Raw genomic sequence first — 25,731 nt, 5'->3', positions numbered from 1 at the left:
TGGATAATCTGAAAATAAATATAAAGATAACTATGCTTGAATAAACCTGATAAAGCATGCAATTTGAACCATATATATAGTTATATATAGCATTTTAAATTCAAAAGTAGTTATTTCCCTTTATTTTATAAAATCCTAGTAATGCAAAAACATATATTTAGATATTGTTCTGACTATAGAAACTAATCATATGGACTTCTCCTTATTCACTTCTTGGCAGACTTTTTTCATATAGTCTGGTTCAGTGATGTTGCAAGATGAAATGTTACATACAGCTTCGAAAATTATTCTAGAAACATACCGTATTTTGTTGTGTATAATGCACACTTTTGCTCAAATTTTTGAAGGAAAAATAAGGATATGCATTATACATATGCTATAGTAAACCATGGGTTTAGTACTAAACATTACACATAGCAAAATATGTTATGTTAATCTCATGCTCTCTTTTTTGTAGATGAAGGATAAGGTAATAGAACAGTGATTACTTGAATTGTTCTCAAGTTAGTAATAGAGATAGCCAATGTACATAAGTTACATTCACTTCTCCAGGCATTTTAAACAAGTCATCTCATATTCTAAATGTTAATATTTATTGATACTACATTCAAATTCTCAGTAGAAGTAAAGAACAAAACAAGGACAAGTGAAGCAGAATTGTCTGAGGACATGTAATAACAAAAATAAAAGATAAGCACAATCATTTAAAACTTTGAAAAATAACTATAAGAAATCAGAAAACTCTCATTGTATTAGAAGAATTGTATTATAATAGGAGTTAAAAGTATAGTCTTTTAATACTTTCATAAATATGTCAATTGTCATTGATTTAGTTGTTAATTGCTTGGAAAGTTTGTTTATCTTAAAATAAATTATGTGGATTACTCACTATATTCTGCCACTTTCTTGTAATGATAGAGGGCAACTTCACAATTCTGTAGAACATTGATTCCTGACAAATATCTGTAACCCTAAAACACAGACATATATATTCTTAATATTCTGATAGTGCTACATTTATAATACAAATATTTGGATCCAAGAATATTTAATTTACAAACCAATATCATCTGAGACATCATGCTTCCTCCAGCACTTCCAAAGGTATAATATATCAGTGCCTAAAGTTAAAAAAAATATATATAAAATCTAAATTTGAAACTAAAACTAATCATTGCCTTTTTTTCTAGCACAGAAGTGAATTTTTTTTGTTTTACTTGTTTATTTTATTTTATTTTTTAATTTATTTTTTAAAATTGATTATATTGTTACAGTTGTTCTATTCCCCCCTTCATTCCCCTCCACCCTGCCCCCCCATCCCCACCATTACCCCCCTTTAGATTATGTCCATGTGTCTCAAGTCCTTTAGGTTCTATATTTCCCATGCTATTCTTGCCCCCCCATCTATTTTCTATCTACTGTCTATGCTACTTATTTTCTGTACCTTCTCCCCCCATCTCCTCCTCCCACTCCCCTGTTGCTAACCCTCCTTGAGATCTTCATTTCTATGTGTCCACTCCTGATCTAGCTGTTCTTTTAGTTTGCTTTCGTTTTAGGTGTGGTTGTTAATAACTGTGAGCTTGTTGTTCTTTCACTGTTCATGTTTCTTTAACTTCTTTTTCTTAGATAAGTCCCTTTAACATTTCATATAATAAGGGCTTGGTGATGATGAACTCCTTGAATTTGATCTTATCTGAGAAGCACCTTATCTGTCCTTCCATTCTATATGAAAGTTTTGCTGGATAGAGCAATCTTGGTTGTAGGTCTTTAGATTTCATGACTTGGAATACCTCTTTCCAGCCCCTTCTTGCCTGTAAGGTCTCTTTTGAGAAATCTGCTGACAGTCTGATGGGGACTCCTTTGTAGGTGATTGTCCCCTTAGCTCTTGCTGCTTCTAGGATTCTCTCCTTCATTTTAATTTTGGCTAATGTAATTATGATATGCCTTGGTGTGTTTCTTCTTGAGTCCAACTTTTTTGGTACTCTCTGAGCTTCTTGGATTTCTTGGAAGTCTATTTCCTTTGCCAGATTGGGGAAATTTTCTTTTATTATTTGTTCAAATAATTTTTCCACTGGTGGTTGTGTCTTTCCCCCTTCTGGTACCCCTATAATTCGGATATTGGAGCGTTTAAAGATGTCCTGGAGGTTCCTAAGACTCTCCTCATTTCTTTGAATTCTTGCTCCTTGACTCTTTTCTGTTTGGCCATTATTTGCTTTCTTCTGGTCCACTCCATTGATTTGAGTCCCAGTTTCCTTTTCATCTCTATGGGTTTCCTGTGGAATTCCATTAATTTCCCCTTAGTTTAGCCTTCATATGTTTCTCTAATTTGTGGCTATAATCAACCAGTTCTGTGAGGATCCTGATGACCAGTGTTTTAAACTGTGCGTCTGAGAGTTTTGCTATTTCTTCGTCGCTTAGATTTATCTCTGGGGCTTTGAGGTCTTCCTGCGACATTTTTGGTCTGTTCTGGCCCTTTAAATGTGAGAAGCGGCGCCTTGGACTCCCAGGTCGCTGGGATGTGACGCTGTATGTGGGGGCGTGGTCAGAGCGGGGAAATGGCGGCGCCCTCTACTGCCGCAAGCCACAGGGACGGCCCCGGTCCAACCGCCCACTCCTTCGCCTGTCCGCTCGCCCGCAGATAGGCAACCGCAGTCAACACGCAGCACCGCCTCCCCACTGTCTCCTCAGCAGTCGCTCACCCGGTGGGTTGCTCGGTCGCTCACTAGGTCCAATCCTGGGTTTGGAACCCGTGCGTCTGGATTCGCGCATCTGGATTCCGCGCCTGGGTCCGTCCGACCGGAGTCCTGTGCAACTCCTCACGAGACGCTGGTTTCGCCCCTTACCAGTCGGGCTGAAGAATTTGCTGTTAACGGACTTCCGAAAAGTTCAATTTTCCGTGTTCTGGTTGTGTTTTCTGATGCTAATATTTAGTTGTCCCTAAACTTGGTTGTGTGAGAAGGCACGGCACATCTACCTATACCTCCATCTTGGCGGAAGTCTAGAAATGAATTTTTAAGTGCTCCAAAATAAATTCCATATTTCATTCTCTCCTTCTGTAAAGACCGCTGACATTTTGTGGGGTGTCTTAGTGAGCTCTGCAGCTTATGAAAAGGCATTGTATATGAAATTTTATTTAACTATCACAAGATCCCTATGAAGTAACTATTATCTACCTTTAATAAAGAAATTGAAATATGGGACATCAAGAAATTTATGGTATTTTAATCCTAAACTTCTCTGACTATTCAGCTGGTGCTTTTACTCTCTGTGCTACAGTGAAGCCCTTCATCTAAAGAGTAGAATCTCTATTCAATGTCCCTTTAAAAAGTCAGTTTTGTTTCAGAAAAAATAGAATGACCTTACCTTGGCTTGATTATATTCCATTCCTATTCCATAAGAAGACAAAAATCCTAATGCCTAAAGTCCAAAAGAAAAAGTCAATCGATCAATTTATTTCTTTCACAATTATTGTTATCTACCTTGGTAAGGGGTATTTTAAATATTTGCTTCATTATAATTAGCATTATCTTATTTCTTATGTCATAACAAAGTGCCTATAATAAATATATGGCCAGGAAGCACATGAAAAGATACTCAACATAACTAACCATTAGGGAAATACAAATAAAAAATATAATCATATATCATTTCATATCCACTAGGATGTCTACTTTCAAAGCAAACAAACAAGCAAAATTAGAAAATAGGAAGTGTTGAAAGCGGTATGAAGAAATTTTGTGGAAATGTAAAAGAGTGCAGTCACTGTGGAAAACAACATGATGATTCCTCAAAAAGTTAAATAGAATTACAATATGATCCTGCAATTCTACTTTTAGGAATATTGCAAAATAATTGAAAAGAGGATCTCAAAGAGATAGCTGTGTGCTCATCTTCATAGAACATTATTCACAATAGCTAAGGTTGTAAACAAACCAAGTGTCCATCATCAGTGATGAGTTCACAAAATATGGCATGCAATTATGTTGATCACTGTAGCTTGAAGTATATCTTATATATATATATTTTAAAGATATATATCAATATATGTATATGTATTTAATATATACATAAATGTGTATATACATTTAAAAGATATATTCACATACATCTATATATAGATTAATATATTAGATGATTCTATCAATGATTCGTCATTGATAGAATTGAGAGAATCAACTAATCAATGATTCTATCTCTAACATTAATATATGTATTAATGTTAGAGAGAGAAACACCGATGTGAGAGAGAATCGTTGATTAATTGCTTCCCATGCAGCCCGATCGGGAGATCAAATCCACAACCTAGGGATGTTCTTTCACTGGGAATCAAGCCCACAGCCTTTTGGTGTATGGCTGACACTCCAACGGAGCCACACTGGCTAGGTCTAAAGTATATCTTGATATCTCATGGAGCAAGTCTCCCTTCATTATTATATCCTCCAATTTGTTTACTATTCTTAACCATTGTAGACAAATTTTAGTGTATGTATTCCACACATCACCAAACTTTCATAAATTAAAATTTTTTCACTTTCTGATACATTTTGGAGATTTTCTTCTGTGCATACATACTTATGGGTGGACATGCCATAATTTCATAGCATAGCCATTCCCCTAATGTTAGACATTTGAGGCATTTAGAATTTTCATCCATTACTAAAAACATTGCAATTCTTGTACATTCACAGGTATATATATATTTTTAGAACAAATAACTGAAAACGGAATCGCTGAGTCAAAGTGTATATGCAGTGGAAATGTAAATAGTTACTGCCAAATTGCCTACCAATGTATTATACAAATTTATGCTCTTACCAAATGTATGTGAATTATCCATTCCCCCATACTCTCACCAATACTGGATATCTTTGATTTTCAATTTTTTAGTTTTATTTATTTTTTAATAAATAAAAATATTGTTTATATTAGTTTTTTCCAAATTATTGGTGAGACTGAGCATCTTATTTACTAGCCATTTAATTTCTTCTGTCACTTGCATGTTCATATCCTTTGCTCATTACTACTATGCTTATTTATATTTTCTTGTGGTAGTTTAGGATATCTATATAAACCATATGTATTAATCATTTGTTTGTTACGTATTTTGGTGAATATTTCCTCCTAGTTTATTTTACTATTTGTCTTTCATCACTGATTATGCTGCTATTTCATTATATAGAAGTTTTAAAGTTTTAAAAGTAAGATTTTGCAAGTTTTCCTTTAAAGAATACAGTAGATATCAATTATAAATCCTCAGAGTGACTTTTCTGGATTCTACACATGCCATTTATTTTATATTTTATATTAGTGAAACTGAATATAACATGTCCTTATATTGCCTTCTCAGATTATGTGTTTCTATGCCACTGTTATACATTAGAATAAAAATAATGCTTATTTGCATGTTAGGTGCCAAGATTAGCATTTTAGCTTGATTAGTCATTGGAGGGAGACAATGAAGTAGGAAGGAAGTGGAAAAAAATACCTTACTGTATCAGAAATGAAATTAAATGGCCCAAATCCAGAGCAATAGCAAATGCTGGTGAGGTTGTGGAACAACAGAAACTCTCATTCATTGCTGGTGAGGATGCAAAATGGTATAGTCACTTTGGAAGAAAGTTTGGAAGTTTCTCACAAAGCTAAATATACTCTTACCATATAATCTATCAATCACACTCTTTGGTGTTTACCCAAATGAGACGGAACTCATGTCCACACAAAAACCTGCCTGTGGATGTTCATGACAGCTTTATTCATAATTGTCAAAACTTGGAAGCAACCAAGATGTTTTCAGTAGCTGAATGAGTAAATAAACTGATATATCTAGACAATGAAATATTGTTCAGAGCTGAAGAGAAATGAACTATTGGGCCATAGAAGAAACTTAAATGACTATTACCAAATGAAAGAAGCCAATCTGAAAAGGCTATATTCCTCATAGTTTCAACTATATGACATTCTGGAAAAGGTAAAACTTCAGACAGTAAAAAGACCAGTCAGTGGTTGCCAGTGGATGGGGAGGTGCAGTGAATGAATAGGTGCAGTACACAGGATTTTGAAGGGCAGTGAAAATACTCTGTATGATACTATAATGGTGGACACATGGCATTATATATTTGTCCAAGTCCATAAAATGCACACCATCAATAGTAAACTCTTAAAAATTAAATTAAATAAATTCCTCTCATTGAGAAAAACTGTGGCAGGGATTGCTCATTGTACCTTGGAATCCCTCTCCTTCTAGAGTGAAAAAATCTCTTGATTTATAATTGAGAATGTGGTAACCAAAATAGACTGTAAGAATGAACCAGAAGGATGTAAAAGTGTTGTAGATCAAATAATAGCAATGCCATAGTTTAACTTTTGTGTTCTTTAGCCTCCTTAGCAATCAGATGTTGCCACGTGACTAAGTTATGACCAACATACATGTGTGACAGTGATATGAGCAACTTCCAGGTCACGATATTGAAGATATGCCTTGCCTTTCCCCTCTTCCTCTTCCTACTAGCTGGAAAGCTGACATGATGGTGAGCCAACCTGGATGATGCAGAAAAGGGCAACACCCCAAAGATGGCAAAGCCACAAAATAGAAAGAGCTCCTGATGACTTTACTGAACAGAACCACCATCCTCACTCAAATTTAACAGCAGGGAAAACTACAATTCTGTTTTGTGTAAGTCACTTTATTTTGGGTCTTGGTCATACCCAGCTAAAACTTTATCCTACCTCTGTGGTTATCAAAGTATAGCTTGTGATTTACTTGGATTATCAAGACCTTTCAGCAGGTCTTCAAGGTTAATACTATATTTATAAATCTTCAAAGATATTATTTGTGTTTTTCATCAATGACATTATCATTGATGATGAAGAGCAATGGTAAGTATAACTGCTGGCATGTTAGCATGAATCAAGGAAGTGCTTCAAATCACCATTTACATTGTTATTGTATTCTTCACACACTGTATCATAGGAAAAGTAAATAGGCTAGTTTCTTTAAATGGATTTTGTCCTGGATGGGTGCTGGAGCATTGTCCTAACACTAAGAGGTTGTCAGTTCAACTCCCAGTCAGAGCGTGTACAGGAGGTAACTGATTGATGTTTCTCTCTTAATGTTTCTCTCTCTCCCTCTCTCTAAAAATTAATAAAAATGTCCTCAGGTGAGGATTAGAAGCAACACATGGATTTTTATGTTACATGAAAAGTCAGTCAGTCTTTGGTTACATGAAAAGGTACATATAAACTAAATATGCTAAGGTTTTCCCCAAAATTCTCATTCAGAGTCCAACTGAATCAGTTTTAAATTTAGAAAACTTAGCAACTGTCTTTGTTCAACCTGATATCATTGTATCATTAAGAATATCAGCAGTCCAACATTTCTTAAGGGAGTGTTTTTTGTTTTCTTCTTAAATATATTTTATTGATTATGCTATTACAGTTGTCCCATTTTCCCTTCTTCACTCCCCTCCACCCTGCACACCCTCTCCCACCCACATTTCCCCCTTTAGTTCATGTCCATGTGTCATACTTATAAGTTCTTTACCTTCTACATTTCCCATACTTTTCTTGCCCTCACCCTGTCTATTTTCTACCTACCATCTATGGCACTTATTCTCTGTAACTTTGCTCCTTCTCTTCTCCTCCTACTCCCCTGTTTCTAACCCTCCATGTGAGCACCATTTCTGTGGTTCTGTTACTGTTCTTGTTGTTTGTTTTTGTTTTAGGTGTGGTTGTTAATAACTGTGAGTTTGCTGTACATGTTTTACTGTACACGATTATCTTCTTTTTTTTAGATAAGTCAGTTTAACATTTCATATAATAAGGGCTTGGTGATGATGAACTCCTTTACGTTTAACCTTATCTGAGAAGCACTTTATCTGCCCTTCCATTCTAAATGAAAGCTTTGCTGAATAGAGCAATCTGCCTTTCATGACTTGTAATACTTCTTTCCAGCCCCTTCTTGCCTGTAAGGTCTCTTTGGAGAAATCATCTGACAGTCTGATGGGAACTCCTTTGTAGGTGACTGTCCCCTTATCTCTTGCTGCTTCTAGGATTCCCTTCTTCATTTTAATCTTGGGTAATGTAATTATGATGTGCCTTGGTATATTTCTTCTTGGCTCCACTTTCTTTGGGACTCTCTGAGCTTTTTGGACTTCCTGGAAGTCTATTTCCTTTGCCAGACTGGGGAAGTTCTTCTTTATTATTTGTTTAAATAAGCTTTTAATTTCTTGTTGTTGTTCTTCTCCTTCTGGCACCCCTATAATTCAGATGTTGGAATGCTTAAAGATATCCTGGAGGTTCCTAACTCTCTCCTCATTTTTTTTTTTTGAATTCTTGTTTCTTCATTCTTTTCTGTTTGGTTGTTTCTTTCTTCCTTCTGGTCCACTCCATTGATTTGAGTCCCAGTTTCCTTCCCATCACTATTGGTTCCCTGTACATTTTCCTTTATTTCACTTAGTGTAGCCTTCATTTTTTCATCTAATTTGTGACCAAATTCAACCAATCCTGTGAGCATCCTGATCACCAGTGCTTTAAACTATGCATCTGATAGGTTGGCTATCTCTTCATTGCTTGGTTATATTTGTTCTGGAGCTTTGATCTGTTCTTCCATTTGGGTCATTTTTTTTTTTGTCTTTCTGCTCCTGTTACATACAAGCAGCAGAGCCTTAGGTGTTCACCAGGGTGGGGCAACCCATGATGTATGTGGGGCAGGGGTCAGAGAGGGAACAATGGTGCTTGCTCCACTTTCTGCCAGATTTCAGTTACTTCCCCCACTTCCCCCAAACACACTCAGCCTTTATGGTGCTGATTCTCGGGTGGGTGGGCTTGTGTACATTCTAGGACCCTGTGGGTCTCTCCAACTAACTCTCCTGTGCTTCTGGAAGTTTCTCCTGCTGCCCTGTCAACCTCCACAGGTATTTTCAATCAGTGTTTTGAAGCTTTATTTCCCTGCGCTGGAACCCTGGGTTGTGTGGTCTGTCTTGCTCACCAGTTTCTCCTAGTTTATCTGTGCTTGAATATGGGACCATCCTGTCTGCCAGCCCCCTTGTGCACCACACCCCTCCACAATGCACTGCCTTGCTGGGTCTGCTTGCTGCTGCCCCACGTGCCCGGGGTCCACTAGTTGCTGCCTTGTGGCCAGGGCTCACCAGTCACAGCTTTTTTTTCTGTGACCCCTCTAAGCCTGTCCTCCCAACTCTACCCTCCTACCCAATCTGGATGAATGTGTCTACTTTAACTTTTTGGTTGTCGGACTTCCATACAGTTCAATTTTCTGTCAGTATTGGTTGCTTTTTTCTAAATTACTGTTGTTTTTATTTTGGTTGTGTGAGGAGGCACAGTGTGTCTACCTACACATCCATCTTGGCTAGAAGTCTTAAGAGAGTGTTTCTTGATTACCTCTCATGTTTCTTCCAAACTAGTGACTCATTCTGCAACTATTAATGTTGATGAGAAGTTCATTAAGTTAATTGTGCTGCTTTAGTACTTAGTTGCCTTAAATGTATAGTAATTTGGTGCTCAATAAATCAATTCTTTTTTTGCAACACTGACTTTTCAATACTTGAAGTTACTGGAAATATCAAAGGAGTATTTTGTAAAGTATATGATTATCTAATCACTATGCTGTACACCTGAAACTAATGCAAAAAAATGAATGTAAATGGTAATTGGAAAAAATATATTGAAAATGTGCAAAAAAATCACATTTTTTGATCTAGGAGAAGAATAATCTGACTAGATCAGCCTATGTCATGTGACCCCAATGCTAGATTCAGAAAGGAAAAGCCCCTTAGTTCATTGTACCAAATGAACTAAGAATGTGAGGAAGGACATTTCACAAAGAGAACTGAGGGAGACCAAAAAAGAACACACTGACTATGTAGAAATACAAAATTAAATCTATATGGGAAAGTATCCTAACAAAATTAAAAAGCTAAAATTTTGAAAAATTATTTTCAAAAAATAACCACACAAAAAATGTTAATTTATTTTAAAAATAGAAATGATACCACATTCTTTGACTAGAAGCAATAAAACAAAAAAATTAACAAGATAGCTTAAAATTTAGCTTATTAATTCCAAGTCTCTTAATGTTTAGCAAAAAGCAAAGATAAAATAGAAACTGAAATAACATATTAAGAACTCAATGATAATGATGACACTACATGTTAAAGTTATAGAATACAGCTAAAGCCAGATGCAGAGGAAAATATATAGCTTTAAATGTCTTAATAACAAGTAACTTAAGCTTATACTGCAAAAAGCTAAAAGGAAAAACTACAAAATAAAATAACAGTAGAAAACAGTATTTTAATAGGTTTTTCAGCTACTTTTTAAAAGTATTTTTATTGATTATGCTGTTATAGTTTTTCCAATTTCTCCCCCTTATCCTCTTCTGTCCTGTTCCCCCAACCTTCCAGCATTCTCTCTGCCCCTTAGTTCATGTCCATGGTTACACATATAAGTTCTTTGAGTCCTCTGTTTCCTATTCCATTTTTTATATCTCCGTATTTTATGCCTACTAATTATGCTTCTTCTTCCCTGTACCTTTCCCCCCTATTCCTACCTGCCCCCTTCCCACTGAAATCCCTACATGTGATGTCCATTTCTCTGATTCTGTTCCTGTTCTGATTGTTTGCTTAGTTTATGTTTTCATTGTTTTTCTTTTCTTTTCGGTTCATTTGTTGGTAGTTGTGTTTGTTGTTATTTTGCTGTTCATATTTTTGATCTTTTTATAAGATAAATCCCTTTCATGTTTCATATAATAATGGCTTGGTGATGATGAACTACTTTAAATTGATCTTATCTGGGAAGCACTTTATCTGCCTTTCTATTCTAAATGAAAGCTTTGCTGGATAGTGTAATCTTAGATGTAGGTCCTTACATTTCATGACTTGGAATAATTCTTTCCAGCCCCTTCTTGCCTGCAGGGTTTCTTTTGAGAAGTCAGCTGATTGTCTTATGGGCATTCATTTGTAGGTAACTTTCTCCTTTCCTCTTGTGTCTTTTAGGACTCTCTCTCTATCTTTAATCTTGGGTAACTTAATAATGATGTGCCTTGGTGTGTCCTTGCCTTTCATGACTTGGAATACTTCTTTCCAGCCCCTTCTTGCCTGTAAGGTGTCTTTGGAGAAAGCTGACAGTCTGATGGGAACTCCTTTGTAGGTGACTGTCCCCTTATCTCTTGCTGCTTCTAGGATTCTCTCCTTCATTTTAATCCTGGCTAATGTAATTATGATGTGCCTTGGTGAGTCTCTTCTTGGGTCCAACTTTTTTTGGACTCTCTGAGCTTCCTGAACTTCTTGGAAGTCTATTTCCTTTGTCAGATTGGGGAAGTTTTCCTTTATTATTTGTTTAAATAAGCTTTTAATTTCTTGTTGTTGTTCTTCTCCTTCTGGCACCCCTATAATTCAGATGTTGGAACATTTCAAGTTGTCCCAGAGGTTCCTAAGTCTCTCCTCATTTTTTTTTTTGAATTCTTGTTTCTTCCTTTTCTTCTGGACAGGTGTGTAGTTCTATCTTTTGTTTCAAATCATTGCTTTGAGTCCTGGTTTCCTCCTTCTCACTCTTGGTTCCCTGAATATTTTGCTTTATTTCATTTTGGGTATTTTTTCTTTTTTCTTTTATTTCTTGACCAAGTTCAATTAGATTTGTGACCATTTTGATTACCAGGGCTTTAAATTCTCCATCAGATAGGTTGGCAATCTCCTCTTCCCTTAGTTCTCTTTCTGAGGCTTTGCTCTGTTCTTTCATTATGGCCATACTCCTTTTCTCAGCAGCTGATAAATTGTAAGGGTTGGGACCTTAGGAATTCACCAGGACAGAGCAACCCTTCTTGCTGCACTCTGGTGCTGCCTGTGGGGGAGGCACCAGAGAGGGGACAGTGTGGCTTGCCTTCTGGTCTGTAGCGCACTTTTCAACGAACTTGAACTCTTGTGTGAGACTGGAAGTATCTTCCACTGTGGCAACCCCAGTGGTAGCCCACAGTCAGCTCCGAGTCTCAGTTTTCCCCTTAAGTCAGCCGCACCTGTGCAGCCCACTGAGCTCAGCAGGCAGCCTGCCCCCATGGTTTGCTGTGTTGCTGTGGTTTTTCTGAGTTGGCCTGCACTCTCCACTACCTCACCAGTCTGGTTGTTCTGGTTGATTTTTTCTTTAATTCCTTCATTGTCAGAGTTCCATGCTGTTTAATTTTCTGGTGCTTTTGGTTATTTATTGATTTTAGATTGGTTGTTATCCTCATTTTGGTTGTGTGAGGAAGTGAAGGGATTCTACCTATGCCTCCATCTTGGCCAGAACTTGTACTTCCAGCTAATTTTATATCCTCTTCTTCTCTATACCAAAACCCAACAGTGATTGATAACTTTGTAAAGATTAGTTGCAATGTGAAATTTGAAATCATATCAATGAAATTTTCTTATTCTCTCATTGAAATCAGTTGGTTTACCTTGCATTTGGAATGGCATTTTTTAAATCCAAACATGATTTTATAACATCATGTATTGATTGTTTAGGAAATATTAGTTCATCAAGTTATGTAAATCTTGAGAAAGTGATCTAGATGACCTAAATCAATATCTATAGATAATGTGTTAAATATATAAATAAACAGCAAGTAGTAGCAGATTCTCTGGAGTCATAACAGTGCTAATTATCAGAGAACAACTGAGTTACCAGACAGCTGCCCTTAAACAGCACTATTAATGGGAATAAAACAAAAATTCTAATAAGAAAACACTGGCTTATACTTTAATTGACAGCATTTATATAATTATATAACTTACATTATATAACTTATAGTCAGTAGGGACTTGCAATGGATAAAATGTGAAGTTATCATTTCTACCACAATTTTCCCATTTCTTAGTTTAGCAACCTTGTAAAACAGCTTGCTTAATACAAATTGTTCTTTTTTAATGTTTAATTGGCTATTATTTTTATTTATTTATATATATATTATTGTTTATGCCATTACAGTTGTTCTAGTCCTCCCTTCATTCCCCTCCATCCTGCACACCCCTCCCCCACCATTCTCCCCCTTTAGTTTATGACCATGTGCTGAAGTTCTTTAGATTCTGTATTTCCCCTACTATCCTTACCCTACCCCCTATCTATTTTTTACCTGCCATCTATGCTACTTATTTTGTGTAGCTTCTCCCCCCTTCTCCTTCTCCCACTCCCCTGTTGCTAACCCTCCATGTGATCTCCATTTCTATGGTTCTGCTCCTGATCTAGCTGTCTTCTTAGTTTGCTTTTGTTTTAGATGTGGTTGTTAATAACTGTGAGTTTGCTGTCCTTTCACTGTTCATCTTTTTTATCTTCTTTTTCTTAGATAAGTCCTTTTAACATTTCATATAATAAGGGCTTGGTGATGATAAACTCCTTGAATTTAATTTTATCTGAGAAGCACTTTATCTGCCCTTCCATTCTAAATGAAAGCTTTGCTGGATAGAGCAATCTTGGTTGTAAGCTTTGGATTTCATGACTTGGAATACTTCTTTCCAGCCCCTTCTTGCCTTAAGGTCTCTTTTGAGAAATCAGCTGACAGTCTGATGGGAACTCCTTTGTAGGTGACTATCCCCTTATCTCTTGCTGCTTGTAGGATTCTCTCCTTCATTTTAATCTTGGCTAATGTAATTCCAATGTGCCTTGGTGTGTTCCTTCTTGGGTCCAACTTCTTTGGGACTCTCTGAGCTTCGTGGACTACCTGGAAGTCTATTTCCTTTGCCAGATTGGGGAAGTTCTGCTTTATTATTTGTTCAAATAAGTTTTCCACTTGTTGCACTTCCTTTCCCCCTTCTAGTACCCCTATAATTCAGATGTTGGAGTGTTTAAAGATGTCCTGAAGGTTCCTAAGTCTCTCCTCATTTTTTTGAATTCTTGTTTCTTCATCCTTTTCTGTTTGATCACTTTTTTCCTCCTTCTGGTCCACTCCCTTGATTTGAGTCCCAGTTTCCTTTCCATCACTATTGGTTTCCTGTGCATTTCCCTTCATTTCACTTAGTTTAGCCTTCATTTGTTCCTCTAATTTGTGACTATAATCAACCAGTTCTGTGAGCATCCTTATCACCAGTGTTTTGAACTGTGCATCTGAAAGTTTGGCTATTTCTTCGTCGCTTAGATTTATGGGCTCTGGGGCTTTGAGTTCTACTTGAGCCATAATGTTTTGCTGTGTTCATGCGAGTTACATATGAGGAGAGGAGCAGAGCCTTAGATGTTCACCAGGGTAGGGCCAACCAGGTCCCTGGTTTGTGGCGCTTTATGTGGGGGCAGGGTCAGAGAGGGACAATAGCGGTCTCCTCTGGTGCTTCCTGCCGCTGGGGCCCGCGTGGTCCATCTCACTGCTGGCTCCTTCGCCGGTTTATCTGCGCGCAGATGTGTGACCGTGGTCAGCCCTTAGTGGGTCCCCCACCTCGCAACCTCAGTGGGTCTGCCTGCTGCTACTCCACACCTGGGATCTGCCCACTGCTCCCTGCATGCCTGGGTCGCACGCCCGGGTCAGTCCAGTGGATCTTTCATGCCTGACCACACTCTGCTGCTGGCTCTGCCCCTCTTACCAGTTTGGCTGAATGGTTCGTTGTTATCAGACTTCCGTATAGTTCAATTTTCTGTGGTTTGGCTGTGTTCTTATTGCTAAAATTTTGTTGTTTTTAAACTTGGTTGTGCAAGAAGGCACAGTGTTTCCACCTACTCCTCCATCTTGGCGGAAGTCCTAACCAGCTATATTAATACAAATTGTTTTTAAGGAACGCATGCTGCTTAATAAATAGTACAGCTTCATTTTATGGGATTTTCTCCTTTTTCACCTAGTTCATGAGAATATCATGCAGGATTTTGTTAACTGCATCCCTAAAATCAAGATCCAACAACATCTGATAATTCAATGAAAATAAAACATGAATAAGTTTGCAAACTTTTATTAGAATTTGAAGGCCAAAGAACTATGTTACTTTTAAAACTAGGGAACTGAATACACAGTTCAGTTTCCCAATGCATTATAGCTGTAATATATGGTTTATAAGTATAATTTGTATAATCTACTTCCTCCATAAACTTAAAAAAAATTTTTTTATGATTCAGCCAACTCATCTTTAGTGTCCAAGATTCCCTTTTTAGGAAAGTTGACCATAGAGGCTGTTACTAGTAATGAAGGTGTCTGGAATCCTGGTACTCCTCTAACCCTTGTAAGTTTGTATCTAGAATGGTTAAATTGGCTCCTTTTAATAATCTCTTCTAGCCAATATTTGATTTCTATTTTTCTTGCAATGCTTAGGAATTTTTGATTCTTCTCAATTTAGAATCTGGCTTATTTATGTAGAAACTTTGATAGTAAGCAAATTCACTGAACTTTATATAAGAAAATTAAGATAGTGTGCTATTTAATTGAGCTTGCATTTAAAAATATGCTTTTACCACCAGTGTATCATTTTTCTGCAGAGCCTACCATACTTTTTATTCTGATCCTTCTGAGAAATTTGTGAGGTCATGAAATTGTGAAGTGAATTGTATGGGAGTTAAATTTTCATCCTGTGACTCTGGAGAAAAGCTTTCCTATGTATAAAGCTCACTCAAGAAAGTAAAAACTAAAACCAGAATTTTACCAGCTGCAAAGATCCAGCCCAGAAACATGCTCCCTGTCTCTTTAGCAGAAAAGTAATAATGGGTGATTTTGAATTAATTCCCTGGAGGGATATATATATGATATATATGATATGTATGATATATATACATATCATACATATATATCTATACATCCTATATCTATATATCTATATATCATGATATATTTTGATGTGTATCAAATATATATGATACAAGATATAATACAAGAATATATATGTGCAACATTGTACACAGGACAATGATGCTTTAGTCCCTTTCAAAGTAGGCACCTTGGGACCTCATGCAGTTCTCCCAGTCACCATCAACTGCCCCATTGTATTTTCCTGAATCTCATCAATGGTTTGAAATCTCTTCCCTTCTAAATGTGATTTTAGTTTGGGGAAAAGCCAGAAGTCACAGGGTGCCAAATCTGGGCTGTAAAGGACCTGAGTCAGTTAGGTGATTTGATGTTTCACCAAAATTTCTGCAGGAGACATGATGCATGAGTGGGCACATTGTCATGCAATGTGACAGTCATGATGAAGCTGCCAGTCACCAGTTGTCCATAGTTGCAGGCTTCTGAATCATCCAAATAATTTCCATGGAGGAATGTTCAAGGTCAATGCAAAATTTGATGCAGATTTGTTGCTGTGTTTGTTCAGTCATTATACATGCTCATTCAATGGTGTCTACTACCCCCACTGACTAGTACAGTGGAGTCATCATTGTTCATGCACACACATTCTAGTCGACTCTCCTTGGCTGTCCAGTTACATCAATGTTGTGCAAACTGTTCTCATTATATTAACAATGGTTGAAATTTTCCTGAACAGAATACACACACACACACACACACACACACACACACACACACACTCCTTGAATCATGGCCAGCACTAGGGAAAGGCAAAAGAAGTTATGGGCTTTCATGTAGTAAATATTACTGATTACAGTCAGGGCTGTCCTGTTGCTTTATACTTGGGCATTGTCAACTAACAACTTTACAGTAATTAGGTTTTGCACTTGATCTTTTCTGAGATAAGAGCTGAGGTGAAATAAGATGGATTATAAAATGATTAAATTTTAACCCAGAAAAGAAATGTTGTGAGTCAAAAGAGAAGCTGCATAATAGTGATGACATCAATGACATTTTCAGTGGTTTTTAAACATCAAGCTCTGCAAATTAAATTTGTTTATAAGACTTGATTCTAATCTTTGTCATGGTGCCATGCTTTTTGAAGGAACTGTTACAGTAGCTGGGATTTGAACAGAAAGAGTAAAGCATAAAGAATATTTAATTATATTTCAAAACAAATCACCCAAGTTCCATAACAAAAATTAAAAAATTAAATATTCCTCCTTTTACTTGATATATTAGACATTATTGTTAAAAGAGAAAAAAGATTAAGCAAGTTTTCATTAATTGTTGTACAAGGCTTGAAAGTGTCTGACATCATTACTTTTAGTTCAAATTGCATACCACACAAAAGTGTGAAGCATCCCTGATGAACAACTTAGTTCCTGTCTTCACTGTCTACAAAAAGAGCATTAATGTCAAGATGAGATGCTCCATAGAGGTAATCCTGGAGTTATCAAAATGATTATCAGATTGATACTATTTTTTTCTCAGTAGTAGCACATAACTATAGTACCTCCTCTATGAAACACTTCTATAATTCAAATCTGAAATAAATAAAGAATATGTGGCATCTGCCATTGTGATACAAATATTCTAGAATCACAAAGAATGGTAAAACCTTTCTCATTATATATAGTTATAGTTATTTTTACACAATAAAATGGATTATCTCATAATTCATAGTATAAGTACTTTGAACTGTGTAACCAAGAGAGTATGTTCATCTAAGTTAAATAACTTTTTCTGGTATCCCAGTAACATATATCCATGACTAGAAAATTTAGGAAAAAAAAAGTATTTTTATATCAGTGCCATGATTACTGGGAGGTAGGGAGGATATGGGTGGATGGAGGTGAAAGAGGGTATATGGGGGATATATGGTAGTGAAAAAACTATAATTAAAAATTACATTAAAAATAAATAAATAATAGATATAGAAATAAGTAGAGGAAGATATAGTAAAAATATAAATAAATACAAAGAAAAGAACTATGAATAATACCATTACTTAGAGATTACAGTGACTAAGTTTTGAGATGGTACAATGTGGATGATCCATTTCTTGATTTTTTTTCTTTTTTTTTGTTTTTTACTCTTCATGTACAGTTGTCTCCATTTTGCCTCCAATCATTTCTTGATTCTTAAAGCACATGATGTTTAACCCTACTTTTTTGTTTGGCAGATTAACAAACAAATTTCCTATTAAAACATCATCAAGAAAAATTAGTTGTTCTAATTCTGAATTTTTGCTTCCTCAGCGAGAATTAGAGAAATAAAAAATAAATAATTTATCTACCTCCAGTGAGTATATTACACATCTTGTAGGACATCCTCTAGGATATGACCCCCTTTTTTTGCTACTTACTCAATTTCCACCATTGTCAGGAAGACTACACAATTAATAGTTCTCATTATTTGAAAGGTACAGATTCTTTGAAAATTAATTAAATGGGCTCTGTTAATAACCTTAAGTGTTTTTTATTGCTTTTATTGTGATTTCTTTTAGTTCATTTGGAATTTTGTGAGGTGAAGCATTCAACGTGCATGAAAAGAAATATTAATAATGCCTTTTTCTCCATCCAGCTTCCCTTTATACATAGCCCGAAATTGCATTTTCTCCAACCCCCTCAATACCACTTTATAATATGAATGTATATATTATTTTTCTTTGTTAACTCAGGTCTCTGCTAGATTTCTAGCCATCTATACATGTTAGTATTTCTGATTGTTTTTCCTCTTTCCCCCCCCGAAGAGGTAGGTGTCTTCATTCTTTTATTTATCTGTCTCTATCTCTATCTCTATCTCTATCTCTATCTCTATCTCTATCTCTATCTCTATCTCTATCTCTATCTCTATCATCATCTCAATCTATATCTCTGTCTCTATCTCTATCATCTCTATCTCTATCTCTATCTCTGTCTCTGTCTCTGTCTCTATCTCTGTCTCTATATCTCATCTCTATCTCTATTCCTTTCATTCTTTTTATTATCATTTTCAGTGTACATTTATAGCTTCTGTAGCCATGTTTCTGTTGTTACATTGTCCTCACAGTTCCTAGCAATATTAAGTATGAGTGCAGGCAGTATTCCTGTACCAGGCTAGCACAGTTTGAAAAGGTCACCTGGCTAGCCCTATTGGGCAGCTGTGATCAATGTGGCATGTGGCCAGCCTCGTCCCAGCAACCTGCCACCAAATTAAGCATTGTTTGTAGCACAGAATCTCTTTAACTAGTTGTACAAGGAGAAAAATAAAGTACAATATGGCTCTTTACTGGAAACAGATTTTCCTATACCGATGACAGGGATGACAGTCAAAATTTCAGAATAGACTGGCTGCAGCGCTGGATCAGGGTCCTGTAGGCTCTCTGCTAATTCAGATGTTAACAGTTTGGCCATTGGATTATGGGGAGTTTGTGGGAAGAGGGAGTCTGAAGTGAGGAATAAGGGTGTCCAGGATGTCAGGGAGGGCATAAGAAGAGCTTGGAACTGAAACATTTGGCTGAGCAATATTGTAGCATTTCAATAAACAGTGTGGTTACATTTTGCATATCAGGTCAAGGTCAGCCTTTCAGGTGATAAATTTGTTCTCACCAGCATTCCGTCCTCTTCTTCTGATGCGACAAATGCATACATAAACTAAACAAATATTATCCCCATTTTACAGATGAGGATATTGAGACTCAGAGAGAACAGGTCAAAAGGGTCACTGTTAGAGCCGAGATATAAAGCCAGGACTAACTGACTTGAAGGAGAAGAAGTTGGAATTAAAATTGTTACATGACATAATTTTAAAATGTTCTTTAATATCTGGTAAAAGTTCTTGAAGATATTTAGTTCTTGCAGCAACCTTATGGAATAGTGTGGACCTTATTATTAATAATACCCTTTTCAGGTGTGGGAAAACTGAAGTTTAGAGAAGTAACTTTTTCAGGAATACTGGAAGACTGAACAAAAGAGTGGACCATCATTAGGATGCACAGTCTGGATCCACACACTGTCGGACTGTCTGATTCTGGAACCCACGCTCTACTACTATACCATGCTTCTGCCCCCAAATGCCTGCTCTTCTCTATCAAGATGGCTTTGATAAAACATGGTGAGTAGTCATACATTTAGAGTTGTTTTTTTCTGGTATTGAGTTAGCACTAAATGAATCATTTTCCTACCTGGTTCTCCTTAAAAACAATGGCTAAAGATTAATGGTCAGTTAACTAGGATTAGAAAATGGTCTGTGACTGTGCAGTAGAACCATACTCACTGGGGTTTGTGGAGTGAAACTTGGGGTTCAGATCTAAAATCCAAGTGTTTAATGTATCATTTATGTTAATTTGAAATTTCTGGGAGAAGCACTTTGACATTTTATCAAACAGAAAAAAATATATGTTTTATATTACCTACATCCAATATTCTAGACTGGGTTCCAACATGACTTCTTCCTTGAATCCTTCTCTACCTGATCTAAGGAGAGCCAGTCAGACCCTTTTCTGTGTCTAAAGCACTGTTTTTTGGGGGAAAAAAACCTAGACTTTAAAAAAATTTTGCCTTCTTCTAAGCTCAAAACACTTTTTTGTCATTTTGGATGCTTCTAGTAAATTCATTAGAGAAAAACCAATTTGTAATGTGTCTTTAATAACATGTTTCTTGACTTCCAGCCAAGATGGAGGCGTAGGTGGAAACATTGTGCCTCCTCACACAACCAAGTTAAAGACAACAAAGTTTTAGTAACAAAAATGCAACCAAAACACAGAAAATTGAACTGTACAGAAGTCTGACAACAAACCATTCAGCTAGATTGGTAAGAGGGGTGGAGTCAGCAGCTGGCAGAGCAGGGTTGCACAGGAAAAAGTGGCCAGAAGACCCAGGCGCACAGGCGATGGTTGGCGGATCCCAGGTGTGGGGTGGTAACGGGTGGACCCAGTGAGAGTGCAGGGTGGCTGGCTGACCATGGTCACACATTCATGTGCAGAGAAACCAGGCAGAGGGGCAAGCAGTGAGACAGGCTAGGGCCCCAGCACCAGGAATTAAAGCCTAAAAACACGGATTGGAAAAACTTTTGGGGTCAAGGTGCCAGGAGAAGCTCCCAGGTTCACAGACAGTTTGTTAGAGAAACCCACAGGGTCCTGGAGGGTGCACAAGCCCACACACCCAGGAACCAGCACCAGAAAAGCCCAATTTGCTTTTGGGAAGCAGCAGAGGGGCCTGAAATCTGAGAGAGAACAGAACAAATGCCATATACCACCTCTGACCCTGCCTCCACATACAGCGTTACAACCCAGCGACTTGGGTCGCCCCACCCTGGTGAACATATAAGGCTCCCCCCTCATACGTAACAGGCATGAACAGACCAAAACATTATGGCTCAAACAGAAGAACAAATCAAAGCCCCAGAGCCAATACTTTTAAGCAACCAAGAGATAGCCAACCTATCAGATGCACAGTTCAAAACACTGGTGATAAGGATGCTCACAGAACTGGTTGATTTTAGTCACAAATTAGAGGAACAAATGAAGGCCAAACTAATTGAAATGAAGGGAAATGCACAGGAAACCAATAGTGATGGAAAGGAAACTGGGACTCAAATCAAGGGAGTGGACCAGAAAGAAGAAAAAAAAACAACCAAATAGAAAAGAATAAAGAAACAAGAATTCAAAAAAATGAGGAGAGACTTAGGAACCTTCAGGACATCTTTAAATGCTCCAACATCTGAATTATAGGGGTACTAGAAGGGGGAAAGGAAGTGCAATAAGTGGAAAACTTATTTGAAAAAATAATAAAGCAGAACTTCCCCAATCGGGCAAAGGAAATAGACTTCCAGGAAGTCCAGGAAGCTCAGAGAGTCCCAAAGAAGGTGGATCCATGGAGGAACACACCAAGGCACATCATCATTACATTAGCCAAGATTAAAATGAGGGAGAGAATCCTAGAAGCAGCCAGAGATAAGGGGACAGTCACCTACAAAGGAGTTCCCATCAGACTGTCAGAAGATTTCTCAAAAGACACCTTATAGGCAAGAGGGGACTGGAAAGAAGTATTCCAAGTCATGAAAGGCAAGGTCTACATCCAAGATTGCTATCCAGCGAAGCTTTCATTTAGAATGGAAGGACAGATAAAGTGCTTCTCAGATAAGATCAAATTCAAGGAGCTCATCATCTCCAAGCCCTTATTATATGAATGTTAAAGGGACTTACCTAAGAAAAAGAAGATAAATAAGATGAACAGAGAAAGGACAGCAAACTCACAGTTATTAACAACCACATCTAAAACAAAAGCAAACTAAGAGGACAGCTAGATCAGGAGCGAAACCAGAGAAATGGAGATCACATGGAGGGTTAGCAACAGGGGAGTGGGAGGTGGAGAAGGTGGAAGAAGGTTCAGAGAATAAGTAGCATAGATGGTAGGTAGAAAATAGACAGGGTGAGGACAAGAATAGTATGGGAAATGTAGAATCTAAGGAACTTGTGACACATGGACATAAACTAAAGGGAGAGAATGACTAGGGAGGGGGTGTGTAGAGTGGAGGGGAATGAAGGGGAGAAATGGGACAACTGTAATCAAAGAATCAATAAAATATATTAAAAACATGTTTCTTCTGGTTATTTTTTAAAATATATTTAATTGATTATGCTGTTACAGTTGTCCAATTTTTCTGTCTTTTACCCCCTCAACCCCTAACCCTCATTCTCTCCAGCAACCCCTCTACCCCACTTAGTTAGTGTCCATGTGTCATGCATATAAGTTCTTTGGCTACTCCATTTCCTATACTGTTCTCAACATCCCCCCATCTATTCTGTATCTAACAATTTGTACTTTTCAATCCCTGCATCATTCCTCCCATTTTCCCCTTTTCCCCTCCAAACTGATAATCCTCCAAATGAACTCCATATCTGTGATTCTGTTTCTGTTCTGCTTGTTTGCTTAGTTTGTCTTTTAGTTTCAATTTTAGATAGTTGTGAATTTATTACCATTTTAATGTTCATAGTTTTTACTTTCTGTTTCTTAAATAAGTCCCTTTAACATTTCATATAATAATGGCTTGGTGATATTAAACTACTTTAGGTTTGCCTTGTCTGGGAAGCACTTTATATGCCCTTTGATTGTAAATGATAGCTTTGCTGGATAGAGTAATCTAGGTTGTAGGTCCTTGCTTTTCATCACTTTGAATACTTCTTGTCAGTCTCTTCTAGCCAGCAAAGTTCCTTTTGAGAAATCAGCTGACGGTCTTTGTAGATAACTGTCTGCTTTTCTCTTGCTGCTTTTAAGTTTTTCTCTTTATTTTTAACCTTTGGAATTTTAATTATGTTGTGTCTTGTTGTGGTCTTCTTGGGGTACATCATATTTGGGATTCTTTGTGCTTCCTGGAATTGTATGTCTATTTACTTCACCAAATTAGATAAGTTTTCTTCCATTATTTTCTCAAATAATTTTCAATTTCTTGCTCTTTCTCCTCTCCTTCTGGTACCTCTATGATTGGAGTATTGGTATGTTTGAAGTTGTTCCAGAGGGTCCTTACCCTAGCCTTGGTTTTTTTGGATTTTTTTCTTCTTGTTCCTTTTTAAAGTATATTTTATTGATTATGTTATTACAGTTGTAACATTTTTTCCTCCCCTTTATCCTCCTCTGCCACACCCCCCCAACCCCTAGCATTGCCCCCTACCTTAGTCCATGTTCGTGTGTTATACATATAATTTCTTTGGCTTCTCAATTTCCTATACTACTCTTTTTTTAATTTTTAAAAAAATTTTATTTATTTATCTTTAGATAGGAAGGGAAGGAGGGAGGGGAAGAAATATCAATGTATGGTTGCCTCTCATGAGCCCCTTGCTGGGAATTGGCCTGCAACCCAGGCATGTGCCCTGACTGGGAATTGAACTGTGATCCTCTGGTTTGCAGGCCTGTGCACAATCCACTGAGCTACACCAGCCAGGGCTCATTTCCTATACTATTCTTAACCTCCCCCTATTTTGTGCCTACCAGTTATGCTTATTCCCTGTACCTTTTTCCTCCATTGTTCCCCTTCCCCACCCCACTGATATTTGCTAAAAGTGATTTATGGGATCTCTATTTCTGTAATTCTGTTCCTGTTTTAGCTGTTTGCTGAGTTTTCAATTTTATTTTTAGGTTCAGTTGTTGATAGTTATGAGTTTGTTGTCATTTTACTGTTCATGGTTTTTGAGATCTTCTTCTTTTTCTTAGATAAATCCCTTTAACATTTCATATAATAAGGAGTTGGTGATAACAAACCACTTTAACTTGACCTTATCTGGGAAGTACTTTATCTGCCCTTCCATTCTAAATGCTAGCTTTGCTGGACAGAGTAGTCTTAAATGCAGGTCCTTGCCTTTCATTACTTTGAATACTTCTTTCCAGTCCCTTCTTGCCTGTAACTTTTTTTTTTGAGAAATCAGCTGATTGTCTTATGGGAACTCATTTGTAGGTAACTCTCTTCATTTCTCTTGCTGCTTTTAAGATTTTCTCCTTATCTTTAATCTTGAGTAACTTATGATGTGTCTTGGTGGGTTTCTCCTTGGATCCAACTTCTTTGGGACACTGAGTGTCCTGGACTTGCATGTCTAGTTCCTTCACCAGATTGGGGAAGTTTTCCTTAATTATTTGTTGAAATACATTTTCAATTTCTAGCTCTTCCTTTTCTCCTTCTGGTACCCCTATGATTTGGATATTGGAATGTTTAAATTTGTCTCAGAGGTTTCTTAGCCTCTCCTCATGTTTTTGAATTCTTGTTTCTTCATTCTGTTCCTATTGGATGTTTATTTTTTCATTTTGTTCCAAATCATTGATTTGAGTCATGGTTTCCTTCTCTTCATGGTTGTTTCTCTGTATATTTTCCTTTATTTCACTTTGTATAGCCCTCATTTCTTTCCTCATTTTGTGACCAAACTCAATAATTTCTGTGAGCATCCTGATTACCAGTGTTTTGTACTCTGCATCACACAGGTTTTTTTATCTCCTAGTTGCTCAGTTCTTTTTCTGGAGTTCTGATCTGTTCTTTCATTTGGGCCACACTTCTTTGTCTCAACTCACCTGTTATGTTGTAAGGGGTGGGGCCTTAGGTATTCATCAAAGTGGGCAACCCACTTTGCTGCATTATGGTGCTATATGTGGGGAAAGGGTCAGAGAGGGAATAATGCTGCCTGCTTGCTTGGCTCTCACTCAACTTTCTGTTACTTCCCTCACTTTGCACAAGCAAATTTGGCCTTTCTGGTGCAGATTCCCTGGTGGGTAGGCTTGTTTATGTTCTAGAATTCTGTGGACCTCTCCAACAGACTCTCATAGAAACAAACTTAGGGAGGCTGCCAAAATAAAACAAAGAAATATGACTCAAATGAAAGAACAGAACAAAACTCCAGAAAACAAACTAAGGAAAATGGAGATAAGCAATCTATCAGATACACAGTTCAAAACACTGGCTATTAGGTTGCTCAAGGAATTCATTGTATACTTCAACAGCATAAAAAAGACCCAGGCAGAAAAGGTTACATAAAGGGAAATAAAGAAAAATTTATAGGTAATCCACCATGGAGTAGATGGGACCAAGAATCAAATCAATGATCCGGAACATAAGGAAGAAAAAACATTCAGTCCCTCAGACTGTACCTAATACATAGAGCTGCTTTGACTCCCTGCATCATAGCATGGCATATAGTAGAAAAGCATACCCATAATTTGGATGGGGCAGAACTTTAGGTAATTGCCAGGGTGGGGCAACCCTTATGAACCAGATCGATGGGAGTCTCTGGTATGTTGTTGCTGGTTCATAGCTCTGTGTGGAGGAGGGCTCAGAAAAGGGTCAATGGCTGCTGCCTGGCATCTAGTTTGGTCTGGGAGGAACCTGTCCCCCAACATTCTCCTTCATGCCAGGCATTTCAGTTTCTCTCCATATGTCACTGGTGCCCTTCCAGCTGCTGCTGTGGTACTGGAGCCCAGATGGAGTGAGTCTGCATAAGTCCTAAGTCTACTGTGAGCCCTTTAAGAGGAGAT

At 37.3% G+C, this 25,731-nt stretch overlaps 1 protein-coding gene across 1 annotated transcript in view; it reads right to left on the bottom strand.

Annotated features, from left to right (window-relative positions):
* The window catches only part of SEL1L2 (SEL1L2 adaptor subunit of ERAD E3 ligase), a 125,210-nt gene that overhangs the window by 60,515 nt on the left and 38,964 nt on the right, over window positions 1-25,731 (bottom strand). The window contains exons 4-6 of the mRNA XM_053671158.1: window positions 3,364-3,417; window positions 1,062-1,121; window positions 890-971 (exon numbers count right to left, since the gene is read on the bottom strand). Coding sequence (XP_053527133.1) covers window positions 890-971; window positions 1,062-1,121; window positions 3,364-3,417 — 196 coding nt within the window. The remainder of the gene's footprint in view (window positions 1-889; window positions 972-1,061; window positions 1,122-3,363; window positions 3,418-25,731) is intronic.

The sequence above is a fragment of the Artibeus jamaicensis genome, unplaced genomic scaffold, assembly GCF_021234435.1.
Source record: "Artibeus jamaicensis isolate MK-2021 breed Jamaican fruit bat unplaced genomic scaffold, CSHL_Jam_final contig_685, whole genome shotgun sequence".
Classification (NCBI taxonomy): Eukaryota; Metazoa; Chordata; class Mammalia; order Chiroptera; family Phyllostomidae; genus Artibeus; species Artibeus jamaicensis.
The sequence above is the reverse complement of the archived record's forward strand: the minus strand, read 5'-3'. Positions and strand labels throughout refer to the sequence as shown.